General features: G+C 33.4%; 2 protein-coding genes across 4 annotated transcripts; both read right to left on the bottom strand.

Annotated features, from left to right (window-relative positions):
- Positions 1-7,327: 7,327 nt before the first annotated feature.
- Positions 7,328-9,904, bottom strand: LOC137829482 (uncharacterized). Of its 2 annotated transcripts, none has more exons than XM_068636283.1 (2): positions 9,627-9,904; positions 7,328-9,195 (listed from the first exon to the last, which is right to left on the bottom strand). In XM_068636283.1, exon 2 carries the CDS (start codon positions 9,078-9,080, stop codon positions 7,581-7,583), a length of 1,500 nt encoding a protein of 499 aa, XP_068492384.1. In that variant the 5' UTR covers positions 9,081-9,195; positions 9,627-9,904; the 3' UTR covers positions 7,328-7,580. The 2 variants fall into 2 exon arrangements, with proteins under 2 accessions (XP_068492384.1, XP_068492385.1); XM_068636284.1 differs by having other exon boundaries at positions 7,328-9,207; positions 9,627-9,878.
- Positions 9,905-17,098: 7,194 nt separating this feature from the next.
- On the bottom strand, positions 17,099-19,854 carry LOC137829103 (uncharacterized). Of its 2 annotated transcripts, none has more exons than XM_068635896.1 (2): positions 19,388-19,854; positions 17,099-18,976 (listed from the first exon to the last, which is right to left on the bottom strand). In XM_068635896.1, exon 2 carries the CDS (start codon positions 18,842-18,844, stop codon positions 17,345-17,347), a length of 1,500 nt encoding a protein of 499 aa, XP_068491997.1. In that variant the 5' UTR covers positions 18,845-18,976; positions 19,388-19,854; the 3' UTR covers positions 17,099-17,344. The 2 variants fall into 2 exon arrangements, with proteins under 2 accessions (XP_068491997.1, XP_068491998.1); XM_068635897.1 differs by having other exon boundaries at positions 17,099-18,874; positions 19,388-19,843.
- Between the last annotated feature and the right edge of the window lie 2,515 nt (positions 19,855-22,369).

Raw genomic sequence — 22,369 nt, 5'->3', positions numbered from 1 at the left:
TTACAAAAGATTAGGCTAGGTTTTTCAACAAGAAGCATCTTTTCCAAGGTGTTTTCAAAAGGTTTGTCTTGTTGAATAACCTTGTGGGAAGGAACACTCTTCCCCCACGTCTTCCTATCCCTAAGGACTTTCTCTTTTTCTATCTCTCTTTTTTTTTCCTCATCCCTCTTATGTTTCATTTGTATTTGATCTCTTACCACTTGGGAATGTGGTAAAGGATTAAGTACAAACTTTTTGTGCTTATGGGTGAAGGAAATCTCGTTAGTTAGACCATCATGCAAGGTTTTTTTTATCAAATTGTCATGGTCTACCTAATAAGATATGACAAGCTTCCATAGGTACTACATCACATAAAACTTTGTCTTTATAGTTACCTATATAAAACTTGACTTCCACTTGTTTATCTACACTTAGTTCCCCATTCTCATTGATCCATTGTAATTTGTAAGGTTTAGGATGAGGAACTACTTGTAGATTTAGCTTCTCAACCATTCTAGTGCTACAACAATTGCAGCTTGATCCACTATCCACAATGAGATAGCATATATTTTCTAAAACTTTGCATCTTGTGTGAAAGATGTTCTCCCTTTGTGTTTCTATGGATGCACTAGGTTGATTGTTGAGGGTTCTCCTAATCATTAATAAGTCCCCCTCTAAAGGATTTACCCTTTCATCATCTCCCCCTTCCTCTTCTTTTTCACTAGGCTCATCCTCACCACTAGTGTATTCATCTACTCCTTTTAGGAACAAAGATCTTTGGTTTGGACATGTGCTTGCACATGTCCTCTTCTAAAGCATTTAAAGCATTTGGTGTCCCTAGGACGGATGGGTGGGGTGGAGGTATCCTTTACTAAAGGTTTTATAGTTTCTTTTGGTTTCTCTCTAGATGACCTACCTTCCGTTTTAAAATCTCTCTTGGGATAGTAGTTAGAATATGAACCTACCCTTTGACTTGAAGTTTTTCGTAAATTTTGTTGTTCAACTTTAATGCAAAGTTGAACCAAATCATTCAAGTCTTGATAGGGGAGAAGTTCAACCCTATCTCTTATCTCAAGAGTGAGCCCACTTAGGAACCTTGCTATGGTGGTGACCTCTTCCTCTCTAATAGAGGCTCTCATCATGTAAAGCTCCATTTTCTGCCTATACTCTTCTACACTCATATTTCTTTGTTGGAGTCTTTGGAGTTTGTCCATTAACTCCCTATTGTAGTAGAAGGGTATGTGGCGGCGTCTTAGGGCTCCCCTAAGGTCATTCCAATATTCTATGGGAGGCTCCCTATGAAGACGTCTATCTCTCTCTAAAGATGTCCACCAATACATAACATTTCCTTGAAAGCTAAGAGTGGCTAAGGGCACTTTCCTTTCTTCACTCACTCTATGGCAAGCAAAAAGTTGCTCTACCTTCATCTCCCAATCTATGTATACTTCTACATCTTCTTTACCATAGAAATGAGGTAGGTCTACCATAACCTCTCTTGGACTGTCTTGCTCTTTTCTTCTACTTCTCCTAGGAAGTGGTTGATAGTAATCATTAATTCTAAGACTTTCCTTCCCAAGAGAATCATGATCTTTGGAGTTAGATGCATGAGAATGTGATTTTTTTTTTAATTTTGAGAATTCTCATCCTTTGCTTTAGTCAATTCATTAATTTTGGCTTCATTCTCCAATTGTCTATATGAAATTAATTGAACGTCCTTGGAAAGTTGTCTTAAAAGGTTTTTTAAGGACTTCACATCACTTTCAAGAGATTTAGAGGAGTGAGAAGACATGACTAAAACTTTGTGTTTAGAAGTGCTTTAATTTAAGAAAAAATAGGAAAGTTAATGAAGGTAGCTTTCCAGGTAAGAGAGGTGATTCACTAAGGACTACTTAAATACCAAGTCTTGCCTTAGCCAAAAACTATCCCTCAAAATCTTCACACAATTTTTTTTCTAGTAAATCACTTAGAACACAATGAGGATGGAAAAATCAAATTTTATGCAAGAAAAACAATGCAAAGCTATTTAACAACTAAAGCAATTTATCAAAGCTTTAAACAAAGATAAGCATAAGCAAATTGAAGCAAGATTAAACAAATATTGACGTAAGGAAATCTAGCTAAAACAATTAACAAAGTTAATCTACAAAGCTTAAACTAGTCGTTTCCTAGGTGAGGCTTCTTAGACACTTTGAGCCTTTGAGGACACACTCACCGTATAATTCGTGATTAATCCACTAATTATCAAAAGGGAAGTGTAATTACAACTTAAGAAATGCAAAGAAATTGAATTGCAAAAATTAAATTTCAGCTTGCTAAGTTATGTAGTCCTTTTGACTTGTTGCTTTTCTTTGTTGTGTCCTTCAAAGTGTATGGCATTGAGCTCTTCTCTTTTACGATTTTTGTGGTGGTTTGCGGAAGCTTCAATGGGTTGTAGGTGGAGCAAGGCTCTCCTAAGAGTTGTGGTAGCCTTGGAGGTGCATGAAGAGTAGGAGAGTGAGAGAGGTTCGGCCAGCTCTCTTTGGTAGGTGAAAAGGTTGAAGATTAAAGACCTAAATCTAGAGAGATTTTAGGCAAGGGAGTAAGAATGACACATTTTGGCAGCATTTCATTACTCAAATTAATCTTATCAAAACATGAGGTAGGCTCCTCCTTAAATAGCCTTGGAGGACCGAAAATGCAAATGTAAATGAAGAGGAAATACTAGCCAAATTACATGCAAATGTGAGCACATGGGAGCACATGGGAAATGTGAGCACATGGTGCGCCTATCCTTCACATGGTCGGCCTAAGTTAGTTTAGTAGGTTCTAGAAACCGTAAGCTAACTTAGGTAAACTTAGTTTAATCCTAATTGCAATTTAAACAATTTTACAAAAGTAAATTTTATACTATTTGGACAAGAAATTAAAGCTATGCTACACTTGATGTTGGGCTTCTTGGAACATGTAAAGATAGGTTTCTCTACCATCGGTGGCCTTGTCCCAATCCTCATCAAGCCTCTTGGTCATTGCCCTTGTGGTTGGCCCTAGATGTCTTTGTGGATGAACTTCTTTTAAGGTGGTGCTTGGCCCTATTCCATCAATGGAGGTCCAACCAAAGCAAGGAGAGAGGATTGGTTGGAAGGAGGACCATATGGAGGAAAGAGACATATGAATGAGAGAAGGGAGGAGATGCATGCATGCTACCCACCTAAGTTGGTAGCATTTCAAAAGGATGTTGTTAAGGATGTGAATACAACATGACTGTTACATTTCCTGAAAAAAATGATAAAAATATGGGAAGGAATGTCAATGCTTGGTGTCATTTCCATAAGGCATATGGTCATGACATTGAACATTGTTACGCGTTAATGAAGCAAATTGAGGAACATGTGAAGCGGGGATTATTACAGATTGTCAAAGGTCGGGTTGAGGAGACGAAGGAAGCATCGGGGATGTAAAAAAAGTACTCTGATGAAGAAGGGGGTAGCCGAGGTGAAGGGGGGCACGAAAAACCGATGATGGGAGATTTAAATATGATTGTAGGAGGATTCTCAAGAGGTGGAGTGTCAAGTGCGGGAAGGAAGCAGTATGCTAGGACAGTTATGCATTTGGCGACGGAAGTGGCACTATGCCAAATCTAACCTTCACAAAGGAAGATTTCGCAGATCTTTATTCACATGATAATGATCCTGTGAAAATATTCGTTATTATGAAGAGTAGACGTGTTCACAGAGTTCTGGTGGACCAGGGTTCCTCGACCGACGTACTATTTTGGGACGCTTTTGTCGCTATGTGTGGATCGGTAGATGATTTGGAAACGTATGAGGGAGCACTAGTGGGTTTTTCAAGCGAGCCAACACATGTGCAGGGATATCTGGTGGCAAGGACGACTTTCGGGGAAGAAAGTGAAGCTAAGACAATCGATATCAGGTACATGGTGTAAATGTTTCGTCGTCATATAATATTTTGCTAGGGAGACCTGCAATAGATAAATTAGGAGCGATGGTGTCATCAGTTCATATGAAAATGAAATACCCCACAGATAGGCGTGGGATGGGAGTCATACGGGTAGATCAAAGGTCAGCTAGGAAGTGTTATGAAGGAAGTTTGAAAAATAAAAGGGGATATTGGCATGTAGAAAAGGGATTTTTTTATGGAAAAGAGGTGGAGTTAGATCCAAGGGTAGATTATGAAGGTGAGAGACCTCAACCAGTGGAAGAAATTAAACAGCCATCCTAAGGGAGAATAAATGTGTAAGAATCGGTAGTTGTCTAGAGGCTGAAAGAGAAAAAGAGTTAGTAGAATGTTTAAAAGAAAATATAGGAGCTTTTTCTTGGACAATACAGGATATGTCGGGGATAGATCCCGATTTTATTTGTCACCGTTTATCTATAAATACTAATGCAAAATTGGTTGTACAAAAGAGGAAGAAATTGTGTGGAGAAAGACGAGAAATAGTGGAGAAGCTACAAAGTGTAAGGTATGTTAGAGAAATACAATACCCATCTTAGTTAGCCAATGTGGTACGTGTCCATAAGAGTAATGGTAAATGGAGAATGTGAACTGATTTTACAGATCTAATTAAGGCATGTCCTAAAGATATTTACCCATTACCAAACATTGATATGTTGGTAGATGGGGTGGCGGGTTGTGAACTGTTAAGTTTCATGGATGCATATTCGGGATATATTCAAATTCGGATGCATCCTATGGATGTGGATAAAACAACGTTTATAAGAAGCTTATCAAATTTTTGTTACATTGTAATGTCGTTTGGTTTGAAGAATGCAAGGGCGACGTATCAAAGGTTGATAGATAGGATTTTGGAGGGGATGATTTGTAGGAATGTGGAAGCTTATATGGATGACATGGTGGTAAAATATGTGAAAGTTGGTAGTCACGTACAAGATTTGAAAGAGTTTTTTTAGGCTCTAGATAAATATAAACTTAAGTTGAATCTGGAGAAGTGTGTATTTGGAGTAAAGGCAGGATTTTTGGGGGTTATGTTGACCTAGAGGGGGATTGAGATGAATCTGGAGAAATGCGAGGCAATTTTAAACATGAGAAGCCCATCGTTGATTAAGGAAGTCCAACAATTGGAAGGAAGGATGGCATCACTATCACAATTTATTCCAAAAGCAGGAGAAAGGTCGGTGTCTTTCTTTCAGTGTTTGCGAGGGAATAGTAGATTCACATGGACAAAGGAATGTGAGGCAGCCTTTCAGAAATTAAAGGAGTTGCTCGCTTCTCCGCCGATCTTGATTAAACCTACAGTAGGAACACCAATTTATCTATATATGTGTTACTAAGAAAGCAAGAAGTATTGTGTTAACTCAGGAAAGAGAGAGGGAGCAGCGACCAATCTATTTTGTGAGTCAGGCTTTACACTTTACAAGGGGCAAAAATAAGGTACCAAAAAATAGAAAAAGTTGCACTAGCTGTCGTAATTACAACGCAAAGGTTGAGGTACTATTTTAGAATTTTCAAGTTGTGGTGAGAACAAATTTGCCAATAAAACAGGTTTTGCATAAAGTGGATCTGGTAGGAAGAATGATGAGATGGGCGATAGAGCTATCTGAGTATGGACTTTTGTTTGAAGGTAGGGGATTGGTGCGACCGCAGGTGTTGGTGGATTTTGTTGCCGAGTTAACAGTTCCAAGTGATGAAGAAATGATAGGAGGAGCGGGGGGTGGATTTTATCAATGGATGGAGCATCTAATATCCAAGGCAGTGGAGCAGGCATAATTTTTTAGGGTCCAGATGGAATGTTGGTGGAACAATCTTTAAAGTTCGCATTTCAGGCTAGTAACAATCAAGCAGAATATAAAGGTTAGTGATGGAGCAGAATATAGGATGAGAATAGCAATTGATATGGGAGTGAAAAGGTTAGTGGTTAGAAGTGATTCACAATTAGTGATGGAGCAGGTAGCAGAGAATTTCCAGACAAGAGATCCACACTTGGCTAAACCCTAGATGAAACCTTATAAATAAGCAGATTACAAATTAGGTTAAGAACACACTTGTTCTTAATTATCATGAATGTTATGGGTTAAGGTCGCCCACTGACCTGCCTAGAACACCACTAATATTTTTTTCTCCTTATTTCTTCCATCATGGCCATCATATTTTGCATAGTATTGATCATCGTCTCCTCTTCCTCTCCATTAGCCATAGTCTCTCGTGTTGTTCGCATCTTAGAATGATGCAAGATTAATTTTACCTGTCCTACATAAAAAAATGTTCTAGTTACTTTCTAGTCTACCTTTTCTTCTTTTTTCTTGTCTCTCCTTTTATCCTCTCGTGTTCTTTCTTTCCTATTATAATCTTATAAAGTTGTGATTTCAATCCTTATTCACTAATTATTTAGATATGTTTTAAAGATAATTTAAATGCATGGATGACATCATCGAGATTGACCTATTAAATACTTAATTATCTTACGTTACAGTCATATCCTATCAGTAATGTTAATAAACCATCCTGGACTAATCGAGCACAAATAACACAACAACCCCTCCGCTTCAAGCTCCGAGCTTAGAGACTTGAGTCCATACATCTACTTTATCAAGGGGCAGTAGGCTTCCAATCGCGTAAATGGGAGAAGTATTTAATGACCAAATAAAGAGGGAAAACAATAAAAGTTGAAAGCAAGGACATAAAAAAAAAGGAGAGGAATAAACTCATCATTTCATTTAGATCCCATCCTTGACCAACAAACATGAAGGAAAAGCTTCTCCGTCCATTCTATCTCATCATCCATCCCTTGACCTCTAAACACTCACCACACAAATATCCAACTCCTTCCCTTTTGCGTCTTTTTCTCCGGAGAGCTACAGCTTCAAAGCCTCACTTCAAACAGGTTTAGCCAATTACAATCCTAATAAGAATCTTTCCCGAATCACAGAAGGAGATAGATAGGTAACATATATTTTGCTATTTAGTCAATTTACCATTTTGGAAGTTTCAGAAAACAAGAAATACATTCCACATATAACAGTTTCTTCAGGATTTCTAATATCATAGTGAGTGTGGACTTTTTTCCTTTTACCAACATTCCAACGTAGTTTTGAAAGGAAACGTACATCGAATTTAAGTTTCTATTAGAAAGGTGTGGGTATATCGGACAATGGTTTCAGACTTTCCGTAACAATCCCACCCACTCTTGTGTAACATAGCGAACGACGTTAATATGGTTACATTTAAAGATGAATAGGAGCAGTTTTATTTGTTCTCCATATTCATCACAAGTCTTGCTATATTGCAACTACAGGGCGCATTTCAGAAAACAAATACGCATTGCCAGGCAAAACAACCCTCTGGTATACAATTCTATAAAAAATACGAGATACTTCAGAACAAAGGGATAATATATCAAAATCCAAGTAATGGTCGAAATTTATTCCGAAGGTATGAATGGGTAATTTCTTATAAATTATGAGAACTAGGTGTTTAACACTGCTAATAATCAAAAGCCGGAACAAAAGGAACCGGGTCAGTGAGCTAAAATTGCTAGAGAAAAACATACAAGACACAATTCTATTGCAAATAACACTGTAAAGGTACACAGTTAGAAAACAATGACCTGCGCACCATACTGGTATCCCTAACAATTTGTAAAATGACTATCTCAAGTTAAGATCATTCCCTCCCAGATTCGGGCGAAGGCAAACTCGGACTTCATGCTCTTCTGGTCCCACACGATGTTTGGGCACTAGGATCTCAAGCACTGATCCTTGTCCGTCATAGTATGCTTCTATATTGGCATCTTCGGGAATTCGAGTTGAAAGAGGGATTTCTCGAACAAATTCTCCAGGAGGGCAGTGCTCTAATGATGGATCTGTAAGCTTGAATGTCCTATCATGTCTCTGGATGAAAGGTTTTCGAGAAATGCTCATACATGAAACCTTTATGATACCATGAGTCAAAGTGTTCCTCCATGAAACTTTCACATTTGGAAGATCTACAAAAGGAAGACTGATGATGATCAAGTAACCTTGTTCATCCTCATAAATAGTTTTTGCAGCTGTAACTGGTCCATGAACACTCTTTATCACCCCACTGAAGTCATTCAACCAGTGTGGCTCACTTGGGTGCATTTCTATATCTGGAATACGATCAGATGGAGGATTAACAGCCAAGTAACATTCTTCTTCATTTCCATGAGGGAAAAAGTCCTTCCTCTTTTTGCTGCTAACAGGAGAGAGGTCCAACCCATCACCATTACTGTGGTTAGAGAGATGAGTTGATAAATTAAGGCCAGATCCATTAAGCAGTTTCTTCGAGTGTGCATTAGGACCACTCTTGATTGGGGGAGGTGGTCTCTCAAGCTCAAAGTCCGTGTTGGGAAGATTTCTCCATGAACTGAAATCACTTGCTTCAGCTGGGATTGTGAAATTTAAATCTCGCCCAGTGAGTTCTATCCACCTTTTTCGATCATCCTCATCCAGGGTCATTAGATTGGGTGCGGAAACAACCTCAATGCCATGCACACACTGAGGGTTTGATAGTCCTCTGTAATGCTTTCGCTGCATCCGGTGGGATCGAACAAAACCCTTGTCAACACTAAAAGGAAACGGGCACTCCCCTTGGCGAGAATGCCCATTCATGTAACTCCTCAGCTGCATCTTACCCAATGCATTCTCCGGCCTCTCCTTGAAAACCCACATGTACATGTTTTCCATATCATGTTGAACCATGAAAACATCAAGCTTCAGATCAGTTTTATCGAACCCTGAAACACCGTTGCTATCCCTGACAATCTTGGCCTTAGACTTGTCATTTAGAGAAGGCTTAAAGTAAAAGCTGAAGAAAAACCAAGCACCCCATATGCTATCAACACGCTTTGCACACTTCCTCCCAGCTTTGGGCGGAATGAGAAAACTTTCAGTATCATACCCTTGGGTGCCAAGACCAACATCAAGAATATCACAAGGCTCAGAATTCCACGGCTGTAGAGGCGGACTACGCTCAGCGGAGAGGGGCAGGTTGATATCCGGCGGACAAGAGAGTACAATTTGGCGATTCATCTCCAAATCCAGTTCCTCATGAGATGATGCACTTGAGTCCATTGACAAGAGCGTTGAGGGGTGGTGATTCTCCATTGACAAAGAAGCAAGACCCATGCTACCTCATCACGGTGATGAGTTTTATCGCCGATTCTTACAATATTGGCATCCCATAAACAATTCAACAAAACCTTATAAACTCCTTCATCTTATCAATCCCCCTATATCTCACCTTCATCAAGTCCTAGATATATCAATTGAATTGAATAAAAGAGAAAACAAATAAAAAAAATCCAACCTATTCGAAATAATAATAATAATAATTATTATTATTATTCATTTTTCTCTATAAATTAATAAAAAGAATAGACCTGAACGACAACAAGAACAGGAAAAAAATTTGACTAATTAACTATTTATCTAGCTGCCTATATATAACTCAGCCAGTGACATAGTGATATTTCTTCAATCTCTAGAAGAGAGGAAGAGATTTCGAAAACGCTAGAGGGGAATTATATTTAACCCTATTCCACGTAACTCAAAAATCTCTCCAAAATGAGGAGAAAAACACTGAATTAAAACCATGAAATCCATTGGAGAGTAAAAAAAAAAAAAAATTTGAAAGAGAGACTGAGTAGGATGGAGATCTTCAAGGATGATTACCTTTTGGGATAATCATCAGAGATTGGAGAAGAAGAGGAAGCTTCATAAAATCGACGATGATCGACGTTCTCTACACATTCTCCTCCTGGATACTTCCCCCTATTTCGTGTCCCCCAAATGAAAACCCTATTTGTAATTGTTGTTAGTGTGAAACAGAAGAATTGTGTGAAATCGAGCGGAGAGAGAAAGAAGAAGCAATTACATGCGTTTCATCATCATTTATAATTTATAATTTATAAGCCCATTGTGTTTATTACTTTCGCATTCTAAAGAAACAGACACACATAGATAAGGTTGGTGAGGTTGCCAATTAATTCAAAAATCTATTTTAATAATTTGTATTACTACGGAAAGGGGTATTTACATTTTTACTTAGCGGAAAACATATTTTATTATATCAAAAAATAAATAATAGTAAAAATAAATATATATATATATATATATATTATCATACAATTACGTCTAAAACATAAAATAGTCATAATTCAAAAAAATAATATTAAAAATTATTTATTTTATTAAACGAATAGACAAAATTTATTTATTATACAATAAAATTCTCAAATTAAAATATGACCCATTTTAAACATTCTCGATGAAAAGTATTATCATTTAATAACGATAAAATTATTAAGATTTTTAACTAAAACGATAACAATATTTAATAATGAACAAAAATATTAAGAACTTGCCGTTAGACTAATTCTAGCGTTACATTATTTGATTCTTTTACTTTATAGACATGCCACGTGTATTGTTAATGTAAATATATTTTGATGTAAATTAATTAAAGACATTAATGATATAATTTTAAAAGTAATTATTATAAATTTAATAAATTTATTTTAAAAGTAATTAAATAATATTACATGTATGCATACATAACTATTATAAAAATATTAATATAAGTACACATGGGCTATAAAGTTTAAATTAAAAAAAATCAATTTCATATGAAAATAAGGAAATGAAAAACATATTAAACTGAAGTTATTTTAATTTTCATTTCTTAAAGGTTATATGTACACTTCATTAGAAATACCTGGTGCCTATTTAACTCTTTTGCACAAACTCACCAACATCGAAGAATAATAATCTTCACCAATATAATTATAAACTAAACTTAAATTAAGAGATACTTATATGTTTATTGTTAGGGTGGGTCAACAATTGGATTTTGAAATTCAGTCTAAATCCAATCAAAATCCAATATTAGATTTGAAATTCAGATTCATAGATAAAAAAAATTTAGTTACTTTTAATTTTATTTTTATTAGATTAAATTTAAATTAATTTTACTTTGTTAATTAAATTAATTTTAATGTGGGATCGATTTGATGTAGAATCTCAACTCAATCTAGGTCAATTTGACTCTATCTAATTAACCCAACATGACTTAACTCAATCTAATTCAGGTCGACTTGGCTAAATCTAGTCCAAACCAATTCAATTTGGCTTAGACCCAAACCAACTTGGCTTAGAGTCAACACAACTCAACTTGAACCCAAGCCGACTCGACTCGACCTAAATCCGAACTAACTCGAATCTACTTGAACTTGAACTAACTCAAGTTGACTTTACTAGACCAACTCAGTTTGATCTAATACCTGACTAAACTCGTCCTAAACTGAATATGTATTTACAACTCTAAGCCGAAGATTAAGTCATTTGTTCTAAAAAAAAATTATCTTCTTCGTGAACACCACAATTTTCTACCACCCCAATAATATAAAAAAGGAAAATATAAAAACATCCACAAACTATATTATTTTCTATACAATTTCTATCATTTTTTGAATTATATAATCTAAAACTATATTAGAAATTCAATAAATTCAAAATATTTCTAAATTATCCGATCTATAATATAGTTTCGGATAATCTTCTATAAATTGACTTAACACATATTTTTTTTTTTCAAATGTTGCTCTTTATTAATTAGTATTAAAATTAATGTTTATATATTAATACAAATATTATTTTACTTATTTCTAACTAACAGTTTGTTTTGTTTAGAAAAAAAAACAATGCGCATTATAAATGTTCTTATTTTAAATTATCGGAACAAAAACAAGTTCTTGAAAAAAAATATATAACACATCTAATAACTAATAATTTTTATAATAAAAAAACAAATAATAACAATACTCTTTATACATGTAGGATCACAATAATATTAAAACTGAATATCTGCATTAGGTTATTAATTAATTGTTTATGTAAAGACAACATGCACATTCAAATTTTTATCTTTCAATATTTTAATAAAAAGTCGTCATTATTATAATATATACACCACTAAATTGATTTTATTTTAATAAGTTCAAACTTGTATTAATAATAAATTCAAACGAACATTAATATTAATATTTAAATTCAAATTATTCAAACATTTGTTTAATGATATTATGCTTTAAAATGCATCAAATATAATCAAAATCTTTTATGATTGAAGAAACTAATTAATCTCTCTCTCTTTCTCTCTTATATATATATATATATATATATATATATATATACTTAAGATCCATTGGTTTAAAATTTGAAAGAAATTGGTATTTTAGTTTGTGTATAATATAAGGTAAATATTTCTTTTTGTGATAAAAATATGTTAAATGCATAAATTATACTATAAACAATAGTTTAGATATATAATGAATAATTTAAGTTGTCATGTGATTTTATTAATTATTGATATCTTAAAAAATGCTGAAATATATTTTTGAAAGAGGGATAAAAAATAGTAGTTGAGAAGATTAAATATAAGGATAAACATAAAGAATAGTTTGAGGGTTTAGAGAAAAAAATTGATTAGCATAAAAAGGTAATGTGTTGATATGATCTTATAATTTGTAGCAATAAATTTTTACTTAAATAGAATATCTAACAAAAAATAGTATTTATAGGTTTACTTAAACTTACTTACAATTTATAAGAAATAATTTTTTTTATTAAATTATAACAACTATTATATATATAATCGTTATTTATAAAAAGAGAAGTTATTTAACTGTTTTAAAATAAAAATAAATTATTCAATTATTTATTTTATTAAATAAATAAAAAATTATTATTTTTATTAAAAGTTAAATAATCTAAATAAAGTACATTATTATTTAAAAACAATTCAATTGTTTTTTATTAAATTACTATTATTATAATAACTATTGAAATAAAAATATATTATTAAATTATAAAAAATTTATTAAAAGCAATTATAAAATAAATAATTTTTTTAATTTTGTTGTATGCAATTTTTTATTGTGTAAGTAGTTTTTAATTGGGAAGAATTATTTGAATTTTTTAAAAAAAGTAAGAGTAAATTTGTAAGAAATTGGGTTATTTGTTTTTTATACAAGTCAATTTTTTCTAAATTTTTAAAATTCAAAATTTTAATTTAAAATAAATAATTATTATATTTAATATTATAAACGATAAAATTAAAAAATGTAAAAAAAAATCTACCTTGTATATTGTTATAGATGAAAATTAGATTTATTCTCGAGTGTGTGTTTGATTTCATTTTAAATTCTTAACAATCACGTTAAAATGGTTATTAATTTGATTTTAGATAGTTTTTACGAGCTTGAACCAATTTAATTTGATTTTACATCGGAAATTGACTGAGTTGAAAAAAAATATTAAGTAACTTCTGCACTAGAAAAAAAAATACACTAAATTTTACTATTAACTCAATAGAAACATAAATCACAAAACTTCAAATTAAGCTTAAATTGAAATAAATGAGGAAACGCGTATTACATTGTATATTTCAATTTATAATTTAAGAGTGTATTACTTTATTTTTTTTAAAAATACTGCAGATTTAGTTTTAGAATAATAATGTTAAAAGATTAATTTACAAGTATAATAATATATTAAAAGCTAGTTTAAAATGTTATTTAGTTCAATATACCATTTGAAGAGTGACATTCCAAGCACTCTTATCACAATTCTAATTCCGCTGACAAGTAGACTTCAAGAAATTGATATTTTAGTTTTTCAATAATATAACATTTGACAACTTCCACCAATATACAATCTCATCTATTTATATAAAATTTGACCAAAATACAATTTCTTCATATATAAATCATAAATCAGTGATTATATATTGGAACAAGTTCTCGATATAATAAGAATGAACGAGAGAGAGAAAGTTATTGGGTGTGAATAGGAAACATAGAAGTAAATATTCAAAAGGTGGTAAATAAGTTGAATGAGCTAAACATCAAAGAAGAGGTGTAGAGTTTAGAAGGTGAAGAAAGATGGGAAAATTGCTTACTGTAGCAGAAAATTTTTGGAACTAGCAAAATCAAATGAATCTTGGTATATAGACAAAAAAACTAAGATAAGATGGTTGGAGGAAGGAGACAAGACTTCTAAATTCTTTCATTCTTATCTTAACAGGAAAAGGAGTAAGAATATGTTGGGAGGGATTTTTCATCAGAGGAACATGGGAGCAAGAGCCTTGTAAGGTTAAGGACGAGGTGAAAAGATACTTTAAGAATATATTTGATGGGAAGAGCAAAGGTAGCATTCAACTAGATGATGTACAATTCAGAAGGATCTCAGAAACAAAAAATTAATAGTCTTGTATATAAGTTCACTAAGGAGGAGATTAAAGAAGGTATTTGGTAGTGTGGTTCAAATAAAAGTTTTTGAAGCATTTTGGAAGCTATGGCTAATAAACTCAATTGTGGAACCTTTTCTTTTCCTTTCACATACTTAGGACTATTTATTAGTGCTAACTAATCAAAGAAAGGGAATTGGAAGAGAAAACTGGTATCACATGTTGAGAGACTTTGTATACAGTCAAAGTTGTGCTATTGGTTATTACTTTATTTTTCATATCCTTCTATAAGATCCCTAAAAAAGTTGTGAAAAAGCTAGTTCAATTGAAGAATGGTTATCTGTGGGAGAGAAGAAAGATCTGCTAGAAAAGATGGGATTTGTAGGCCTAAGGAAGTAGGTGGTTTAGGGGTAAAACATGTAAATTTGTTTAATAAGGCCTTATTAAGTAAATGGATGGTGGGTGGGATGAAGTAAGACAAAAAAGTGGATATCAGAAAAGCAACTTCATGGTGGAGGTATTTAAAGATGGTGTTTTGAAAAAAGAGTCTGAATGGGTGGTTTGATGAGAATAGTGTAAACTTTTAGTCTGATATATGTTTGCAGAGTAAGTTTTTTTTGTATCTGGATAACGATTAAGAATATGTTACTAACAATGCATCAATTGAGTAAGAGAAATATCCTCCAACCTGACTCTGACCTATGTGTAAGTTGGAACCAGACTCTTTCAAGCATATTTTGTTCAGTTGTCGTAAGGTGGATTGGGTATGAAAAACATGTTATGGCTGGTGGAGGTAAACATTGGTTTTCTGGATCAGTGGAAGCACATTTCTGGCAACATAAGCAAGGGGAATGTATTTTTAAGAGGTGTGGAGTATATTATGGTTTGCAATTACTTTGAGTTTGTGGAGAGAAAACAAGTGTACTTTGGAGGGAAAGTATTCAGCAGATAAAGATGTACTCATGGAAGTGGCATAAGAAGATAGATAATGTGGAATGTCCATTATTCTTCCAATGATGCTTCTGCCGTGGACTGTGCATGTGTAAATAGATTGGATGAAGTGGTTGTGAGCAGAGAAGGCAGAGTGGGATGGTTGGAAGGTGTATATGATTCTAAACGTATAAAAGTAGGGTGTTCTTTGGTTCTACTATTAATAGCAGATATGCCTCTGGTACAGAAGTTTCTTGTAAATATATTGGGGATTTTATACAGACAAGGTGCATTCATGGGTATGTTCTTTGATTAGTATGTTTGGGATGGTAATGAAGTGTCACAAAATTATGCAGGTGGAGGAAAACTCAGGTGCATAGGACAATGATAAATAAAGTATGCGTGGAATGGAAATAGGTAATGTCATTGGTTGTAGTAAGAAAATTATACTTTTGACAACGAGTTCTATATAATTACTTATATGATAGTTTTGATAATAAAAAAAATTGTAATTAAATGATGTTTTTGTCATATTGTTTATAGATATGGTCCTTTAATCATACATATTGTATATATGTGTATATTTGTATCCCTTGTATCACTTATATTATATTATTTATTGCTGAAAAAAAATACTTATTTTATTGTGGAAATTTAGTTTAACTTTGAATGATTTTTTAAAAACTTGGTATATTTTCACTTTAATTTTCTAATGATTCCAAACAAAATGTAAATCTTATAAATCAGAAGTTATTGATTTTTTAGAGTTAATTAAAAAGTATGAGTTTTGTCGAAAACATTCACATTAAATTTCAATTTTGGTTGGTTGGTTAAACTGGCACAAAGCTTTTTGGGAAAAGGATGAAAAGTAAGGTAGTTTCTATAAATTGAAAGAAATTATTCTACGTCCTTTTTTACTAGAATGAAAAGATAGAAAAAGCACTAATTAGATATTGGTGGGAGAGTTGTTAACTATATAAAGAAATAATAATAATAAAAGGAATTTTGAATATGAAATTGACCCCCAGTGGCACTCCTTTCCAAAAATAAAGGTTAACTGGACCACTGGTTATCCATCTGTTTATCAGAGGATGGTAGGCATCCTAACACGTAAATGAGAAGAGTAAATATTTAATGAGCAAATAGAGAGAGAAAATAAAAGAAAAGGACATGCACTGATGAAAAAAGGAGAGGGAGAAAATCATCATCCTTCCCCAACAAACATGAAGGAAACACTTCCCCACTCCACTCTATCTCATCCATCCATCCATTGCGCTCTAAACACTCACCACACAAACACACCAATCTTTTAGTCAACAATTGCTTCCTGCTCCTTCTGTTACCCAAAATATCCCCCTATGCCTCCTTTTTCTCTGGACACCCACAACATCGTTTCAAACCTTAGTCCATTACAAACTTCATAGGAATCACATAACGAGATTGGTAAAATATCTTGTATTATTTAGTCAACGTATCATTTTTGGAAATTTCAGAAAACAATAAAATTATTCCACAGGTAACAGGTTCTTCAGGTTTGCTAATTTAATAGTGGGTGTTGACTTTGTTCTTTTTACCAATATTCCAACATAGTCTAAAAAGGTAGGTACCTCGAATTGAAATTTCTGTTAGAAAAGGTGTGGATATTATGGCCAATGGTTTCAGACTTTCCGTTAGAAACCCACCCAGTCCTGTATAAGATAACGAACGACGTTAATATAGTAACACAGTCATGGAGACCAATTGGAGCAGTTTATTTGTTCGTTAGATTCATCATTGTACAGTAGTGGAAGTTAACTCTATCACGACTCTTTTACATTGCAACTGCAGGGATGTATTCCCAAGAATAAACACACATGGGGAGGCAAAACTATCATCTACTCTTGAATACAATTCTATTCAAATTAAGAGATAATTACGACAACAGCATAATAAATCAGAATCCAATTAAAGGTCGAAATCAAATGACAAATAATTTCAAAGGCATTGATTTGATAATTTCATATAAATTATGAGAACTAGTTGTTCAATACTGGTAATCAAAAGCATACAGATGCTCCGGAACAAAAAGAACAAGAGCAGTCAGTGAGCTAAAATTGCTAGAGACAAGACAAGTATATAAGACACAATTCTATTGCAGATAACACTGTATGGTACATAGTTAGAAACAATGACATGCGCACCAAACTGAAATCCTAACAATCTTTTAGTGCCTATCTCATGTTAACTTAAGATCATTCCCTCCCAGATGAGGGCGGAGGCAAACACGGACTTCATGCTCTTCTGGACCCACGCGATGTTTTGGCACCAGGATCTCAAGCACTGATCCTGGCCCATCATAGTATGCTTCTATGTTGGCATCTTCAGGAATTCGGGTTGAAAGAGGGATTTCTCGGACAAACTCTCCAGGAGGGCAGTGCTCTGACGATCGATCTGTAAGTTTGAATGTCCTGTCATGTCTCTTGATGAAAGGTTTTCGAGATGTGCTCATACAAGAAACCTTTATGATACCGTGAGTCAGAGTGTTCCTCCACGAAACTTTCACACTTGGAAGGTCTACAAAGGGCAGACTAATGATGATCAAGTAACCTTGTTCATCCTCATAAATAGTTTTTGCAGCTGTAACAGGTCCATAAACACTCTTTATCACCCCGCTGAAGTCATTCAACCAGTGTGGCTCGCTTGGGTGCATTTCTATATCTGGAATACGATCAGATGGAGGATTAACAGCCAAGTAACATTCTTCTTCATTTCCATGAGGGAAAAAGTCCTTCCTCTTCTTGCTGCTGACAGGAGAGAGGTCCAAGCCATCGCCATTACTGTGGTTAGATAGATGACTTGACAAATTCAGTCCAGATCCATTAAGCAGTTTCTTCGGGTGAGCATTAGGACCATTCTTGATTGGGGGAGGTGGTCTCTCAAGCTCAAAGTCCGTGTTGGGAAGATTTCTCCATGAACTGAAATCACTTGCTTCTGGTGGGATTGTGAAATTCAAATCTCGCCCCGTGAGTTCTATCCACCTTTTTCGATCATCCTCGTCCAGGGTCATCAGATTGGGTGCGGAAACAACCTCAATGCCATGCACACACTGAGGGTTTGACAATCCTCTGTAATGCTTTCGCTGCATCCTGTGGGATCGAGCAAAACCCTTGTCGACACTAAAGGGAAAGGGGCGCTCCCCTTGACGGGAATGCCCATTCATGTAACTCCTCAGCTGCATCTTACCCAGCGCATTCTCAGGCCTCTCCTTGAAAACCCACATGTACATGTTTTCCATGTCATGTTGAACCATGAAAACATCAAGCTTCAGATCAGATTTATCGAACCCTGAAACACCGTTGCTGTCCCTGACAATCTTGGCCTTAGACTTATCATTTAGAGAAGGTTTAAAGTAAAAACTGAAGAAAAACCAAGCACCCCATATGCTATCAACGCGTTTAGCGCACTTCCTTCCAGCTTTGGGCAGATTAATAAAACTCTCAGTCTCATACCCTTGGGTGCCAAGACCAACATCAAGAATATCACAGGGCTCAGAATTCCACGGCTGTGGGGGAGGGCTGCGCTCGGCTGAGAGGGGCAGGTTGATATCGGGCGGGCGAGAGAGTATGATTTGGCGATTCATCTCCAAATCCAGTTCCTCATGAGAAGATGCACTTGAGTCCATTGACAAGAGCGTGGAAGGGTGGTGATTCTCCATTGACAAAGAAGCAAGACCCATGCTACCTCATCTCGCTGTTGTGTTTTATTGCTGGTTCGTACAATATTGCCATCCCAAAAACAATTCAACAAAACAACCTTATAAACACCTTCATCATATCAATCCCCACTATATCTCCCCTCCATCAAACCCCTAGATTTATCAATTGAGTCGAAAAAACAAGAGAGAAAAAAAATCAACAAATCCAACCTATAGAAAATAATAACAATTCTTCTATTTTTCTTATAAATCAATAAAAAAAAATAGATCTAAACGAGAACCAGAACCTGAACAATAACAAAGAGCAGAGGTAGCGAATTAACTATCTATCTAGCTATCTAAATATAACAGAGAGAGAGTGAGAATGATTTCTCTTCGATCTCTAGAAGAGAGGAAGAGATTTCGAAAACGCTAGAGGGGAACTATATTTAATCCTATTCCAGGAAACTCGAAAATCCCTCGAAAATCAGGGGGAAAGCACTGAATGAAAAGCATGAAATCCATGAGAGAATAGAAAAGTAGGTTTTGAAAGAGAGGGAGAGATGTTGAAGTAACAATTATTACCTTTTGGGATAAGCATCGGAAAATCGAGAAGAGGAACCTCCATAGCCGACGATGATGCACTTCGTCATATCATCGACAACCATGTTTTCTACACACTCTCCTCCAGAGTATTTCCCCCTATTTTGATTTCCCCAAATGAAAACCCTAATGATAATAATAATAAAAAAGAAAAAGCGTGGGAGAGAAGAAGAGTGTGGGTAGGGTGTGGAATGGGAGTGGAGAGAGAAAGAAGAAGCGACGGTGAGGGTGTGATTATAAGGAGAAGTTCGTAAGTTAAAGCCTCCACTGGATACAACCACCCTCCTGGACCACCGTTTGATTACGGTGACGGTGCACTTTTCTGTCTTTAGCTTTTCATTATATTTATTTACAGTTACACTCCAATTTTAACTTCTCTTCTCTTCTTCTACCTCCTATCTTATCTTCCTATCCCATCAAACTTTCACTTCACTCTCCTTCACCCACCCATGCAAACTTCCATTTATCTTATTTTATGGACGTATCTTATCTATTATTAATACAAAAGTAAATTATAAATTAATAACTTCTCCACTTAAATAAAATTATGATACTGCTACTCAATTTAGGGTTAGTCCCAAATCACGTGGTAACCAGTATCAACAATTAAAATAAAATGAAAGTTAGTCTTTAAACGTATCTATGAATAACCAAGACACATATCATGGATGTCTAGTAATGGTAACAAAAGTTATAGACACAATATTCCCTTAAAAGTAGTTTATTTTTTATAGAAAATTTAAAATATTTTATAATAAAGTATATTGTTTGGTTGTAAATTTTTATAAATCTATCATAATAACTTAATTAATTAAATTGAATAATTTAATTTTTATTTAAAAATAAAGAATTTAAAATACTTCTTAATTTATTTTTCTACTTTATTTATATTTTTTTCGTATTTTTTTTCTTAAGTTGAGTGTTTTTAGAGTTTAGGTGGCTTCAGTTTGAATATTATTATATAAAAATTTCTTTTATTGATGTTGATGATGTTTCTTTTAGGTTAAAATGAATCCAAATTATTTTTTTTATTATCATTAAAACATGACAATTTATAGAGATAAGAAAATTTTGTTTAATAACAAATAATTTCAAATTTTTTGTCATTTAACAAGTTTGTTAATGTATTATAAAAATAATTGATAAATTTTTATGATCAATATCACTTTATAAATGTTTGCGAGACACACCCTATTAAATCATTAAGCATATAGGAGCTCGGACATTTTTGCTTAAAACGTTAGATAAAAGTCAACAAAGACCAAACGAGTATCTAAAAAAACATTAGATGTAAGATCTTAATGAATAGACAAGTCTATAAGCAGTAAACACTTACATCAAGACTAAACAATCATATAATTAGGAACATTTTAAAAATTGCAACCTTGGACACATGGAAGATTATTTGTTCCAAATGGATTCTAAAAATTTTCAAAGCAAATGTTGACATTTGCCAACCTACACATGAGCATTGTATGCCCATTTTAGTGTAATTAGTATAATAGAGATAACTACTAAAGTTTGTTCTTCACCTAAAGAAAAGGTGCTTAACAAAGAAGTGTCAACATAAAGACAAACAATCACTAATAAAACACTAACGCAAAGTCCAAAGCATTAGGTCAAAACGAGCATTTTTATAACTCATAAATAAAAGTTTCACCATGCATATGAGTTTGTTGAACCAACAAGTGTACAAAAGCTCATATGACCATTCTTTCTTAATTTTTAAGTGCTTAAGAAAAAATGTTTGTTAGACAACAGAAAGAGAGTGTTGTATTTGCAAATTTGTTATTTTTGTGAAGTTATCTCTTAGTATAAGTAGTTTTAGATTTCATATCCACTCGTTTTTGTGTGAGTCTTATATAAACAACATATCTGTTGTATAGCCTAGAAATATTTTGTTTACTTTTCTTGTATAGGATTTGTGTACATTTTCTGTAGAGACCTTGTGTACTCATATTTAATCTTAAGGGAAGATTAGTGAATAGTCAAAAGTAGTAGTAAGACAACTTGTAATCATGTTTGATCAGTTTAGCTCTTTATTATTGACATTGAAAAACTAGATGCAACCAAGTTAAGCATGAGTAAGTATACAAATCATTGTGTTAGTTGTCTTCTTGTATAACATATGTTTATCACTATTAGTTGTCGTAAAACATGCTTGAAAAAAAAATATGAATTATTTTATAAAACCATTAGACGCAACTCAGGTTAAGGGTGGGCGAGTATAAAAATCATTGTGATTATTGTCTTTTTGTATTACTTGTGTTTTATCACTCTTAGTTGTCATAAAACATTTTTTAAAACAATTATGAATTATTTTATAAAATCATTAGACAACCTTAAAGTGTCTAATAGGCTTAAATGCAAAAAAAAAAAGTTTTTTAAAAACATAATTTAAGCTTTATTAAAGTTCTTCTCTTCTAAAGTTAATTTTTATTTTTAGTTATTATCAATTTTTTTTTTACCAATATAGGTTTGTATTTCTTAACTGTTATTAGCCAAATTTTTCATTGTCAATGTTAACAATATTTTCAATTGATATAAAACACAATTTTTATCAATTTGAATTAGTTTCAATTGATATAATTCAAGATTGTTTATCATCAAATATTTTATTTAAAATGTATGTTAGAATTATTTCTCAACCAACAATAATAGGACTATTTTTTGGCTAAATACCAATTAGATTTTTTTTTATCGACATCAATGAAATTATTGTGGTCGATGTAAGTTGGGATTGTTTAATCAACATTGATAGAAATTATATTTTATTGACATTGTTAAAATGATTTATTTCTTATTTAGGTGAGAACCATTTTTTATTAACATTTGTTAAAACTTTTTAGCAATGGCACTCTACTTTATTTAAGATGTGAAAAAAAAATTAGTTAAAATTTATAATGATTATTTAATATTATTTAGTGGTTAACATTTGTAAGGATACTTCCTTGATGAACACTA

The sequence above is a fragment of the Phaseolus vulgaris genome, chromosome 7 (genome assembly GCF_000499845.2).
Source record: "Phaseolus vulgaris cultivar G19833 chromosome 7, P. vulgaris v2.0, whole genome shotgun sequence".
In the NCBI taxonomy this organism is placed as follows: domain Eukaryota; kingdom Viridiplantae; phylum Streptophyta; class Magnoliopsida; order Fabales; family Fabaceae; genus Phaseolus; species Phaseolus vulgaris.
The sequence above is the reverse complement of the archived record's forward strand: the minus strand, read 5'-3'. Positions and strand labels throughout refer to the sequence as shown.